Source organism: Lissotriton helveticus, chromosome 1_1 (genome assembly GCF_964261635.1).
Source record: "Lissotriton helveticus chromosome 1_1, aLisHel1.1, whole genome shotgun sequence".
In the NCBI taxonomy this organism is placed as follows: Eukaryota; Metazoa; Chordata; class Amphibia; order Caudata; family Salamandridae; genus Lissotriton; species Lissotriton helveticus.
The window spans coordinates 885,903,491-885,917,101 of NC_136057.1; the positions used below are offsets into that span (position 1 = coordinate 885,903,491).

The 13,611-nt window shown below is 44.2% G+C and overlaps 1 protein-coding gene across 1 annotated transcript in view; it reads right to left on the reverse strand.

The window, feature by feature from the left end:
- Positions 1 to 214: 214 nt before the first annotated feature.
- PPM1H (protein phosphatase, Mg2+/Mn2+ dependent 1H) overlaps positions 215 to 13,611 on the reverse strand; it is a 601,142-nt gene continuing 587,745 nt past the window's right edge. The window contains exon 10 of the mRNA XM_078675682.1: positions 215 to 772. Coding sequence (XP_078531808.1) covers positions 625 to 772 — 148 coding nt within the window. The 3' untranslated portion in view covers positions 215 to 624. The remainder of the gene's footprint in view (positions 773 to 13,611) is intronic.

Below are 13,611 nucleotides of genomic sequence, written 5' to 3' on the forward strand. Positions count from 1 at the left end.
TGAATATGTTCTTATCAGCTACCACACAATTTTCATTTGTTTACCATACACTTGATAAAAAACAACTAATTTAACATAAAACAGTATTTTAAGGTAAAAATTGTTGAGCATTTCTTTCCAAGGAGATAATAGTGTTACGCTACGCCATATCAGCTTATCGGAGATTACAGGAGACCTCTCCAAACGTACCTATATACTTTAAATAAAATAGAGCAATTACTTTAGTTTTTATTAACAAGACTTGTGGTTCTTGGTACCTCTTATGAACATATAAACTGAATATATTTGTCCCTGCCACACTGAAAACTAAAGGTACCTCACTCCTGGGTCAGAATATATAGAGAAGTGATAACAAAACAAGTCACAAATCCATGACGCACTAGCAGCTTCTGCTCGGGTTGAGCATCAATACATAAATACATTACCAGGGAGCTACAACATGGAGACACCCGTCGAAGGTGCTTGTGCAAAGCTCCTGTACCCTTCTGCACAGACCTTCTCCATGCGGCACGTGCCAGTGGAGAGGACACCATCGAAAGAGACCTTTTTGTACCGTTTCTAACTAAGGTCGGTGGCGCTCTAACAGGAACCTCTAAAAACAACTCCCTCCTTGCTGCACTGGCTTCAGGACAGCGAGTTCCCGTGTATCAGCGGGATGACGTAGACAGAGATGTCATCCCCAGAGCCGAGCCGGTCATTGGATATCCGCCAGCCTCTGTCCTTCAGCACGCCTCTGGCCCGCATCACCAGGTCCTGAGCAGCCAGCGTGTACCTGCGGGGAAAGAGAGAGCAGGCAGCGGTTAGAAAATCACATTAAAAACCCCGAGCTTCCATTTTACATACTTGAGGAATAATAAGATGCGTGTTACACATTTTAAATGCTCACTCCTCACTTCTGCCATTCTCTCGGTAGGTAATGGCACAGAAAGCATTAGTAAACAGACTCCAGTACGGTCCAATATCTCAGCCACACTAGTCTGTCTTTCCAGAAACGCAGCTTTGCTACTTGTACATTTCGTTTCTCCTTTAGAAATGTGACAACATATAGAACTTTCAGGGCCTCCTTCATTCACGATTTATTTTTTGTGCAACACTCGAGATTTATAACGCATTTTAGTTTTTTTTTAGCATTCTTATTAAGATCTGAAAGAGAATTCTAACAAGCTTGTTTGTAACGGTCTCCAAAATGCAGACTATTCTAACATGCCTGTTGGATATGATCTGTTTTAAGCTGTCACCCCCTAGAATGTATAGCTGGTTTTAAGTGCCAGCTTTCAGGCGAATTGTTACAAATTACTGGGGAAACCCAAGAAGTCCATAGAACCTGGGTAGCATATGGTAAGTAAAACAATGTGTTCCTACTGGCAAGTAATCGAAGAGAAATGCATTATTTAATTTGCGACGTAGGCGAGCGAAAAACAGGATTATGAATACATCAAACTTTATACTACGTTGAATAATCAAACCAGATTTTATATATCAAAACCATTCATAGTATATACAAAACTCCTAGAGTTCATTCTAGAGTGCTTGATATAAACGGAGTGAAAAGAAAGGTGTTTATATAATTGATCATGTGCGCAGGATAAGAAAAGAAAGTAAAAGGGAATTAATAAGTGTTCACAAAGTTATCATAGTGCAATATCTATGGCCATGAAAAACTAAAGTTAGCCATGGCCGAGAAGCCTGTCGGAGAGATTTATACACTATTATTTTTCCTCTTGTTCAAAAATGGGCGGTGACTTGATCAAAACCACACCCCTCAATGGTGTATGTATATATATATATATATATATATATATATATATATATATATATATAGTCAATCCAGGCTTGGATGGTCAAAATTGTCGACATTTCAACCCGATTGTTGCATGAGGCAAATTAGGTCCTTGCATGCAGGTCTTCATCAGGACAGTAGAGAGTAGGGTGATTTATATAGAGCAACCTAAAAAAGACACACTTATTTAATTCTAAAGAGGGTCCTATTAAAAACATACACATCGCCATTAGTACAGAGAAGTACTAACTTCACAGTGGTGCAGCTGGAGAAAACACTAAGTATTTTTTTAATTTTGTTTCAGCGATGAATGAGTTGGTTAACACTGGTGATGTTTCCTGGCCCTTTACTTTTTGATAACACCCTCACAGATGGCTATCCATATTACTATAGGTGATCCCAAAACTTTCTTTTGAAGGGAAAAGCTGGACAGCCCTACTAGCTTGTGACCACACCCTGGGACACATAATTATATGCACGTGTGGTACTAGACACTGTTCACAGTCTGGGTGGAAAATCTGAGCGTGATATACTCCACTCTACAACACTCTACTCAACTCTATGCTACTCTACAATACTATTCCACTCACAAGAACTCTACGTAATTCTTCCTATACAATGCCATGCCACTTTACTCCACTCTATTCAACAACACACTAATCCACTCTACACCTCCACTCTATGTCACTCCACTCTGACACTCTATGCTACTCCACTATACTCAATGCCTCTCAATTTTACAAAAACTCTACTCCACTCTAATTTGTTCCAGTCTCCTACTCTACTCCATTCTAAGACACTTTACTCTAACAATCTAATCCACTCTAGGCCAATCTACACAACACACTTTACACCATTCAGCTCTTCTCTACACCACTTCACAACACTCTATATCACTCCACAACAGGCTACTCCACTCTAACAATCTACTACACTCGAACAATCTGCTCCACTAAACTCAACACCCTTTCATTATACAACACTATACTCCCCGCTCCACAACATTACACGACACTCCATAACACTCCATTCCACTCAAATCTACTCTACACCACTCTACGCTATGCACTCCATAACACTACACTCTACTCCACTTTAGAACACTTCACCTCCTTTTACACCAATAATTTTTACCCATCCTGAATAGCAGCCACACTAGTGTACAACCTAGCTAAAACATATTGGCAAAGCCATAGGTGAGACCTATTGGCTATGCCGATGCTTGTTCATTTTACTTTGTCTTTTAAAGTGTGAGATGTAGAGCACTCTGGTGCTCAGCACCCAAAGTCTGCACTTTAAATAAACTTTCAATTTAAAACCTGAACGCAGCCTACTTTATACAAGTACCATACTCCCTTGGAATGTGCATTCTATATTTAGCCTGGACTGTTCACTGCAGACGTCTCTATTTCAAGACCCCCTGCCTTATCTGATCGCATACCAGCATTGCTGACATTCCTATCTCCAGCCATCTCAGAGCCCGCGCTATTTCCAGCACCCACTCTGCCCTGACCCATTGTGCTGTGCTTTGCTGTAAGTCTGACAATTAACCATTCGCTGGCTTGCCTAAGGATGTCAGGAGCAAGTTGAAGAGACGTATAGAATTTAAATAAATTAAAAACAACCAGAGTTAACCGGCTAAAAAAAAGAGATTCTGCCATAGATTGATTACATTGTGAATAAGTTGGACAGTGGCATATTCAGATAATGATGAACGCTTCTTGGGCCCCAGTTTTTCTTTTTTTGGGGGGGGGACTTACATGCTAGTAGTTTTGAACTCAAACACTAGAACACTGCTGTCCAGGGCCCCAGTGTATGTGCTCAGACCCCTAAAACAAGCCTAAATGGGCTTAAAACCTGATTGATGCATTTAACTTTCCCATAACGCTACAGTATATGGTGCACAAATACGCCCATGGCATGAAACGTTAAATGCAACCTGTGAAGTGCAGCATCAGTTGTGGCATCCACTAAAGTGGCAGTGAAAACATGACTTCCGACCTACCCGTAGCCTGAACCCTGGTGAACAGACCTGTCAAAATCACCCAAAAAATTAAATAAGCCACCCCTAAGCACACCTTGCTTGCCCACAAGGTAGGGTGTTTACTATTCAAAGGTGGAACATATGCCCAAAACAACAGTGTCACTGGCCAGGCTGTAGCTGGCACACAGGAAAGTCGAAGAATATACACTTTAATCTATAACTTTTGACCTGTTCCAGCTCCAGACTCCATTTGAATATTTAGTTTTATATTTAATAAAAATCCAATCTAATGGTGAGGTTTTATTAAATATACTGCAAATTTATCTTTTAGAAAGTTACCTTTACCCTGTCAGAAGCAGCTGGCTGCTAATCTGCATTAGCTCTCCAGCAACTGACCAGACTGTACTTACCCTGAATTAGGTGTGTGTAAACTGCTCCCAGAGCAGAGACAAAGGCATGGGAGTGGGGTGTGTGTGTGTTGGGGGGGAGGGGGGGGTGTTTTGTTCCCATGGTCGGAGGACCAACTGGGGTGGGCCCATGAACTTATTTTACTTTGTAGGGACTTCCCTGTCACAAGTAAATGTTAGGTGACACCTGGAAAGGCCCCAGAATGTGTGCCCATAGTCAGGCTGGCATCACACCTAGTGGCAGGAAAGGCTACCCCCCCCGAACTGATTTTGAGTGACTATATAGGAGAAGACTGCTTATTACATTGGCTACACCCTTGGGTGGGCACACAAACTGAGCATTATGGGAGAAGGTTTTCCCTTTTTTGGATTTTGAGAGTGGGGAGCACTGTGGAATTGATTGCAGAAGGGCAAACAGGAACTGCTGAAAAATTAAATAGGGTTGACGCTGGGAACTTTTACCTCATTGGTTAGGGAGTGCCGGAGACTCACCCACCCTCTAGCTGGTGCCAGGCATATGTGTGGAATCATAAGGAACCCTCCTCAGAATACTAACTGGACCAGCTGAAGATCTGAAGACGACTGGATATGCCTCCTATGACCTGAGAGGAGCCCTGAAGGGCTAGATCTGCTCCCTATTGTACCCAGTACAAAAATGTGAACCCCACGACATCCAGTCGTCTACATGGGCACAACAAACTGCAATTGGCCCTTTCCTTGAAATGCTCAGCTGACAATTGGCAACTAGATCTGGACTCAATTTTGCTGTTGGCCTCTTCCAGATACCTTGAGAGTCTCTATGTGCCCTCCCTTGAGTTCATGGAGGACTTAGAGGTCTACTCCTGTGGCTATTTGTACACCAGAAGAAAGTTTGGAAACTTTTGAAAACTCTTCCTCCAAAGCTTCAGTAGGACCTGCAGGAATAAGTATCCATCCAGCAGTTCTATGATGTTAGATTGAATTTCTGCTTTATCCTGCTCAAGGCTTGCAGCACCTCCAAATAATGAGTGTGTTGAGACTTGGAAAATTGTCAACTAGAATTCTCCAACACTCCAGAGGTCTAGCCAGACCAATCAGCTTCAAGTACCTAGTCTTTAGTTCCACTGTGACAGCTATAATTTCAGTAGTGGTCCGCTCAGGGAGGATTTTATTTTTAAAAGGTGACAAAGTCCCTTACTGTGTTGGGATTTATAAACCTTTTTGAACTTTCTGACTTACAGACTCGGACCAGTCCACTTGGCGTATCTGACCAGGGCTTCAGCATGGTTGGCCTCAAATCGCGTTTAGGTCCCGGTCTGCTTCTTCCATAGGCTAGCATTTATTATTGGCGCTTTGCACATTTTGGTACTATTTTCACTTAAACCTTTAAACATTCATATCTCCGGTCTCTCTTATTCCTTATTGGATTTTTGTTGTATTGGTCTTATTTTTCTAATACAACTTTTCTCATTATTTTAAAATTGGTTGTGGATTTTCATTGTATTTTGTGTGACTTTTTTTCTACTGTGTATGCACTGCTTAAATAATTTACACATGGTCTTTGAATTAAGCATGACTGCTTTATGTCACATTACTATAGATTGAGCAGCGGTGTATTTAATTTAATTTGTGTGACATCTAGGAGTTGGTGGCTTTTTCCTTTAAGGTCGACACTCATGTAAACATCTATAAATACCGTATTTAGAAAGGCTATTTCCATGTGACACCAAATGCAGCAGGACATGTTACCCATAGGCTGACAATACAGAGGTGCATTAATTATTGTTGAATCCTTGCTATTGGACAAAGATTGTCCCAGAACTACTTCCACAGGAGGTACCAAGAAAAGCGGCCTTATCCTACACTGACGTCAGGGTTGGGAGGAAGGATGAGTGCATTGCTTATTTAAAATTGGGCACCACGAAGGGCAGATCTCCTATGCAGGCAGCATTTAACCTACCCCACTCACAGAAGGTGGAGTCACAAGGTGGAGTTACAAGAGATCCTAAAGCATTATGGAACAACAAGCACCTCCATATAGTGGCTCTAGGAGGCGGGAAGGATATTTCTGAGGTCAGGGAGTCATTATAGCATGGTCTTAAGATGAACATGAACTTAATTTGTTCATGTCACCCAGATCACCTATAAGTTTACCCAACCTGTGCAATGAATAAACAGAATACTTTCCACAACAAAGATGTCTGTGTCAGTTCTTAATATCACTGTGCAACATAACCATGCTTATTTGTTATAATCTTCTGAAGAGCTGGGGGTAGCAACGTTATGAGGACCTTCATAAATACTGCTTGAACATTGGCATCTGTCATTGTGGTGAACCCATGACTTGTGCAACCACTTGGAAGTTCACACTCAGTCAAATGGCCCTTGGAAGGCATGTCACTTAAGTCTACTGCTCACACATATGTCTCTTCTCACTCTGGTAATAATCTTGTGTTGTGGTGTTGTGTACAAATAATGCCTGTGGTCTTTCAGACAAGGCTTTCTTTGTAATGAATCATCTCTGTACACAGTGGCGGCCGGTAAGGTACGGGGGTTGGCGGGGGGATTCGAACATTCATGCATAGTTTACAGAGTGCACAACCACTCTTCCTCACAGACCTCAGGGAAACCAAGCCCCACCCTAGCCTGACCATACAAAAAATAAAATGATACCTTCAGTAACCATCATTTAATTTTTTCGTTTACACTGCTCCATGAGCAGTAGGGCGACTCTCCTCCGCATTAGTGGAGGAGCCGCCACTGTCCGTACGTAAAAAATAAAATGACTTAAAGAGCAATTCCCACAAAAATACCAACCCCATCTCACCCATGTGCCCTCCCTGAAACCTTTTCAGAAGAGAGACAGAGATATGTTGGTGGTGAACCAGAGCTGCTATTCACCATGTTCACTTCTCAAGCCACTCTCTGGGATGCTATAGTAGCGTCCCTCCGTGTATTGGTGAAGAGACAAATAAAATGTACTTTTTATGTCACATCGTCCCCACAATGATGAGGCAGACGACATGCTTTATTTAAAGAGCTTTATTTGGCATGACCCTTCCTCTTCTATCCCTACTCTATTCTGCCCCTTTCCTTTCGCCTCCGCTCCTCCCTTTCCTGTCCCTCCCACATCTCCTCCCACCTACTACTAGAATGCTAAGTCACGTTCCTACATCTCCCCTCTTCTTGAACAAATGCACAGTCAATCATGCTGGCAACAGCTTGCTACTTCAGTGAGGGTGTGAACATATTTACAGTTCTTCAATCAGCCGTGCAGGTTTTCGGATGGTTCGTCGCAGTTTCCAATAAGCTTCTGAGTTCCCGCCTTCAGACTCAGCGAGATTCTCGGGTCTCGGCCGAACGTTACCAGCTATGGCACTCTCACTAGCCAGGGTCCTCGACGGGTTAGCAAGGGCGTCTTTGACTGCAGATGGGCACTCTTGAGAATCTGACACATTTCTCGCGATCCTCTTATTTTCAGACTCCGATGTGATGTTCAAAGTCATGCATATCAGACTGTAAGACATCATCTAAAGTGGGTATCCTGGTCCTGGTTGGTCGCCCCAACATGAGAGTAGCAGGGGACTTGTCAGTAGTCGCATGTGAAGTTGTTCGGTAAGCTCGCAGGACTTTGTTTGTTTCGATGCTTCACGAGAGCAACAGTCGGCTCTGGGACCCATTTACTTGCTCTGTTGGCCTCACCCATTCCCACTTGCGTTCGGGACTGTGACCATCCAGGCACCTGCATGTTCCTTTCTCATCCCCTTCTCCTTGAGAATGACCTCCCTCTGTCAACATATTTTGCCTTTCTTACAGAGTGATGAGACCGCCTTTTCTCAACATTTTGGGTAATGTCCCATACATTCATTCTCATTCTGCAAGCCCTTTGAGTCAGCCTAGCGGACCCCATCAGGGATGAAGGTATATTATTCATGTCTTGATATGAATGTAACAGACGTGACCTGTTGCATGGTGGGGTAAGTGAATGTTCTGAGTAATCGGCATGTGATATTTTGCTCTGGACGGGGAGAGCGTTCTCTGATTCCATTGTGCATTCAGGGGATTGATGCCATGGGCGTTTTCTTGATCTTGATTCCGTTGACTCGAGTGATTTACAGACATGCGCTCTGAATCGGAGGAGTCTTTTACTGATTTCCTTTGCGGACGTTCTTTTGGGTGTGTCTTGACTGGTAAATTTCTTGAGCTGGTAGGCTGTGATGACCTGCTCCTGGAGTCGGAGCTATCTTTGGGACATTTGTTTGGGTACATCTCTCGAAGTGTCTTCTGTGTTATTGCAATGGAGAGATTGTTTGATAGCCACGCGTTTATTTCTTTTGTTTGGTCCCGGGGCATTTTGTCTCTGCCCCTCTCATATGATGTTAATTGTCTCCTCTCAGTTTTCTCATTGTCATGGGTGTCTTGAGTGCACTTGCCTACCCATTTCCGGTGCCTGAGTGGATTGCCCCGTCTTATGTGTTTTGTTTCTTCTTCTCGCTTGTTGGGCGCACTGATGTCTGTGCCACGTGTGTGGCGTATCCCACTGCTTGATTCTTCTTCAGAAAAGTCTAAGAAGTATGATGAACAGTGGGTTGCTCGGGTGTGTTCGTATACCGGTTTCCAGAGTTGGCGTGACTTGTCCACTCTTCTGTAGTTTGTCTTTTCTTCACACTTGTTGTGCAGACTGTCCTCTGTTCCATTTGTGTGGTCTGTCCCACTGCTTGATGCTTCTTCAGAATAGGTTGGAAAGTTTGTTGACTGACTCCTTGAAGTTATATCAGTTAGGCTGTCACAATCCCGGATTGTCCCGGTCTTTTATTTGCCATCCTCCACTGCCTTTTGTATTGTTGAATCGGAGTATTTCATGTCACTTTGTATCTCATGATGTCTTGTCTCTGGCCTGCCTTTGCCCTCCCTCTTTCTGTTTTTTTTTGGTTTCTTGGGCTTTATTTACTGACATGAGAGATATCTCCTTTCTCTTGTCTTCCTTTCTTGCATTGAGGTGCAATTCTCTTGCTTTGGCCCGCTCTCCAGCGTCGGCCCTCCTGATGATTTCCTTTAGCGAGAGCTGCTTTTGAAGGATCTTGCGCTTCGTGTCTGGTATTGAACAGCCCTCAATTACCCGGAGTCGAATTGCTTCCTCATTTGTGAATGTATTGAAATGGCAGTATTGTACCAGACTTTGTAGCCTTGTTATGAAGTTTGGTAACGATCCCCCTGGTTCCTGCCGTGCTGCGTTGAAGATTTACTTGCATTATTGATTCACCTGTACTATTATGCTCCCTCACGTATTCATTCTCTTGTTTGGTATTCCCTGCTCTGTAAAGCGCTCTGATATCTGCAAAGATCTTGTTCGCGCTATATAAAACTTTCAAAATAAATAAATAAAAATGATGCGTTCATGATCCACATCTTTCTTTGTGTTGAAATGGGCGCGCAGTGTCTCTTTGAGTTTTCCATATTTTTCTGTGTTCTTTGCTGAAAATGTTCTGATTAGGCGTCGGCCTTCATGACCCACCAGCTGAAGTAGTAGTAGCAGACGTTTTCCATCTCTTCGCTCACCGGTTGTTACAAGAAATTCATCCAGTGACTCCAGCCACCGGTTCCATTTGGGACCCAAACTCTGGGTGCCAGTCTGTGTCACTGGGGGTGGCACTTCAATGCAGGGATTGGATTTTTGTGTTCCTTTTCCCACCGACATGATGGAGGAAAGTTCTAGTTGCTAATGTCACAGGACTGCTCACTATGCTTCCTGTATTATTTGCTCACCCTCTTCGGTCGAGATCTTGTGTATAGTTGTTTCCCTTAATTTTGGGAAAGCTTACTCACAGGTGACCACTGTATTTTTTTTCCTCCTTTAGTATGTCTGTCTCAGTAGGCTTCAGTGAGTTAGGCTTGGATTGCCTGAGTTCAAAATGGTCGCCACTCAGCTGCAGGTGATTTATGCTTCTTCAGCACTGGTACTTGGCGATGTCGACATCTTGCTCTTTTTTTCAAGGCTTGTGCAGGTTACCAGCCACTTTGGTTGATGAGAGAAAGCTTCCCTGACACTTGTTTACTCGTGTTTCTGGATCATTTATTTTCTTTCTTCCTTTAATTTCAGTTACTTATCTTCACTTGGTGCTTAAATTTTACTTCGGGACTTGCACTTGCTTGTGCTTGTTACACTCAGGATTTGTATTTGCCTGTGCTTGTTGCATTTGAGAATTGCATTTGCTTGTGCTTGTTGCATTCAAGACCTGCTTTTACTTGTGCTTGTTGTATTTAGGGCTTGCATCTGCTTGTGCTCATTGCACTTGAAACTTGCATTTGCTTGTGCTTGTTGCATTCAGGACTTGTATTTACTCGTGCTTGTTGCATTTAGGACTTGCATTTGCTTGTGCTTATTGTATTCAAAATTTGCATTGGCTTATGCTTGGTGACTTCAGAGCTTGTACTTGCTTGTGCTTGTTGAATTTACAGCCGCCTGACTTCAAAATGGCCGCCCAGTATCCCTGACAGGGGATAGGACCAAAACGCATGACTTCAAAATGGCCACCGCTTTGGAAATCTCGTATCCGACGAGATTTGGCTCTCTATTGCTTTCAGTTCTCTTTCCTGCCGGTAATCACTCACCACGCTGGATCGCAGGTATCAGCATACTCGCGAAAGCCAGGACCACGGCACCTCCACGCTGGCAAGCTTCTCAGGCACAGGTAGGATCGGGATGGGCTCCCGACCTCGGTGTCTTCTCACCGACCTCATTTCAGCTGGGGTGGGCACCCAGGCATCAGCGAACACGGCGCTCGCAGGGCCACGCTCTACACGACCTCCAGGTCGCGGAGCCTCGGTCCAGGGACACGCTGCCGGGGCTTCTCACACTCACGGCACACGCTCGAAAAGGAGGAAGGGGGGGCACGCTCGTTGCGACGGCGACTCCAATTATGCCCCTCACAGGAACCAGGTCACAGCTCCGGGATCAGCGCACTTGCACAGCACTACCATCCCACCTTCGTCGCCAGTTGTCACATCGTCCCCACAATGATGAGGTAGACAACATGCTTTATTTAAAGAGCTTTATTTGGCATGACCCTTCCTCTGCTACCCCTACTCTATTCTGCCCCTTTCCTTTCGCCTCCGCTCTTCCCTTTCCTGTCCCTCCCACATCTCCTCCCACCAACTACTAGAATGCTAAGTCACGTTCCTACACCTGGCTGGCCCCAATGGCACGGGGACAACACTGCTGTCAGAGGGGATGTCAGTGTATCACCTAGAATAAGAGCATGTGGTGCAAAAATGGCTGCAGGCAGACGCTATTTGCTACAAATGTCTGATATACAAAGCTGTCACCTCACCCGACTTTGGTGAGTGACAAATACCTTGGGGGTCTGACACCTGCTTACCCACCAGGATCTTCTTTTTCACCTTTCTTACTGATGAGTGCTGGAGACTTTGACTGCAGTTCTGGAGCTTTGACCCGAGTACCTGGTAACTGATTGTTTTACAGCCAAGAGAGGACTATAGCACAATGATTGTCATGGATTGTCATGGAACAAAACAATGTTACATGACATCTCACTATAGAACATTTTTGGGTTAACAAAGTCTAGAATCTCTATGTAAACTGAGAGGTGGCACAGTCTGCAATCTCACTCACTGAGACGCGGCACACGGTTGAGAGACAGGAGTACATATTTGTCAGACGATTAGTTTATTTGAAAATGTTATGCAACTGCGCTATCATTCAAAGTCCTTCTACCTTAGGAGGAATAAAGGCAGCCTCCTTGCTCCTGTCTGAAAATAAATTCTTTTTAAAATGCTTCAATACTTCTACTCCTCCATCTCATGCTGCCTTGTCACCCCATAATTTTAGTGAGTGATTCTGCACCTCTATTGCACTTGGTCTTTTCTGCAGACTCATCCCCAAACTTGCCCTCACCCTCCTGTTTTCTGAACCCGTTTTTGTTGGCATTTAAGGGCTCTGTGCGCCTTTTCACTCATAACCAGTGTTATGTGCTTGTGCTCTCTCCTTTACACATGGTGAAATTGACTTACACCCAATTGGAACAATTAATTTACTTGTAAGTCCCTAGTAAAGTGTAACTACATTTGCCCATGGCCTGTAAAATAAATGCAACGAGTGGACCAGCAGCACTGATTGTGCCAACCACTTAATTAGCCCTTTCAACACGTATCATGCCTGCTGTGTGTGCAGTTTTAACCCCTCCGCTGCGCCGAACGTTCTGCGCTGGTGCGGAACGTTCTATTGCGCGGGCGCGGCCGGAACGTTCAGCGGACGTGCGTAGCACTACCGAGGTAGTGCACGCAACGTCCGCTGAACGGGCGACGAAGTAAATATTTTGCTAGGCTCTTAACTCCCTTTATTATATATATAAGTCATTTGCAACGCTCCGACACAAGGATTTAAGGCACTTGGTTCAGCGTGCCTAACTTGGTTCCTGTATCTGACCTGCGCTCCATTGTGGACGGCCTGAACTATGACTTTGTCCCGGTCTGGCACGATCAGAAAACCACAATTGGCGCTTAGTGCTTCTAGGCACTATTTGCTCTTAAATCTTTAAAATTGCATTTCTCCAGTTCTACTGATTAAATGTTTGTTGTTTTGGTCTCAAATAAGTTATTAAATTCTACTCAATTCTAAATTGGCCTGGGATGTTTCTTGTGTTGTTTTCACTGTTATTACTGTTTGAAGTGCTGCATAAATATTTTACACTGCCTCTAAGTTATGCCTGACTACTTGTGCCAAGCTACCAGCAGGTTAAGCACAAGTTAATTTGGGGTTTGCTTGTAACTTTCCCCTACCAGAAATTGTGGTTGCTGCTTGAGTAAGGTTACCCCCCCCCCATGTCAACCAGTAACCCATTTTCCAAATACCCATTTTCCTCTAAGCCAGCTAGACTGATCTACAAATTAGACATTAGGGATCCCCTTGTAGGCTGGTGCAGTCACTGACTGCACCCGCCTGAAAGGGGATGTCTTTCCCCTCCCTAGAGGGCTGTTCTCAGGGGTGCACTGATAGTGCGCCTCCTGAGAGCTTCTTTGCCTCTGCGCATGCGTCTGTAATACAGCGCAGGCGCAGAGGCAAAGGGATTCCCTTAATTGCATAATTGCATGAGTCACAAATGAGGAAACGCCCCCTGAAGATAGCGCTGGCGCTTTAAGTCCACCAGCGATATCGGTATTACAGACGGGGACGCACCCCTTCTGTAATACCAAAGTGCCCTGGGGGGCATGCAAAGCAGGGGCAAACACCTGCTGCGCCCCCGGGGCACTGTCATAATATGGCCCCTGGAATTCAGCATCATTGGCAAGAGACCAGGTATTTCTTCTTCATGATTTCGTGGTATAAAGTTCTTTGATTATGGACATGTTTTTATCTGCATTGGTGGTAGCAATGATTTGTTCCATTGACAGAGATGCTGGTGTGTTGGATCTCACAATAAAGTTGAGATAGGCTTCAGCTG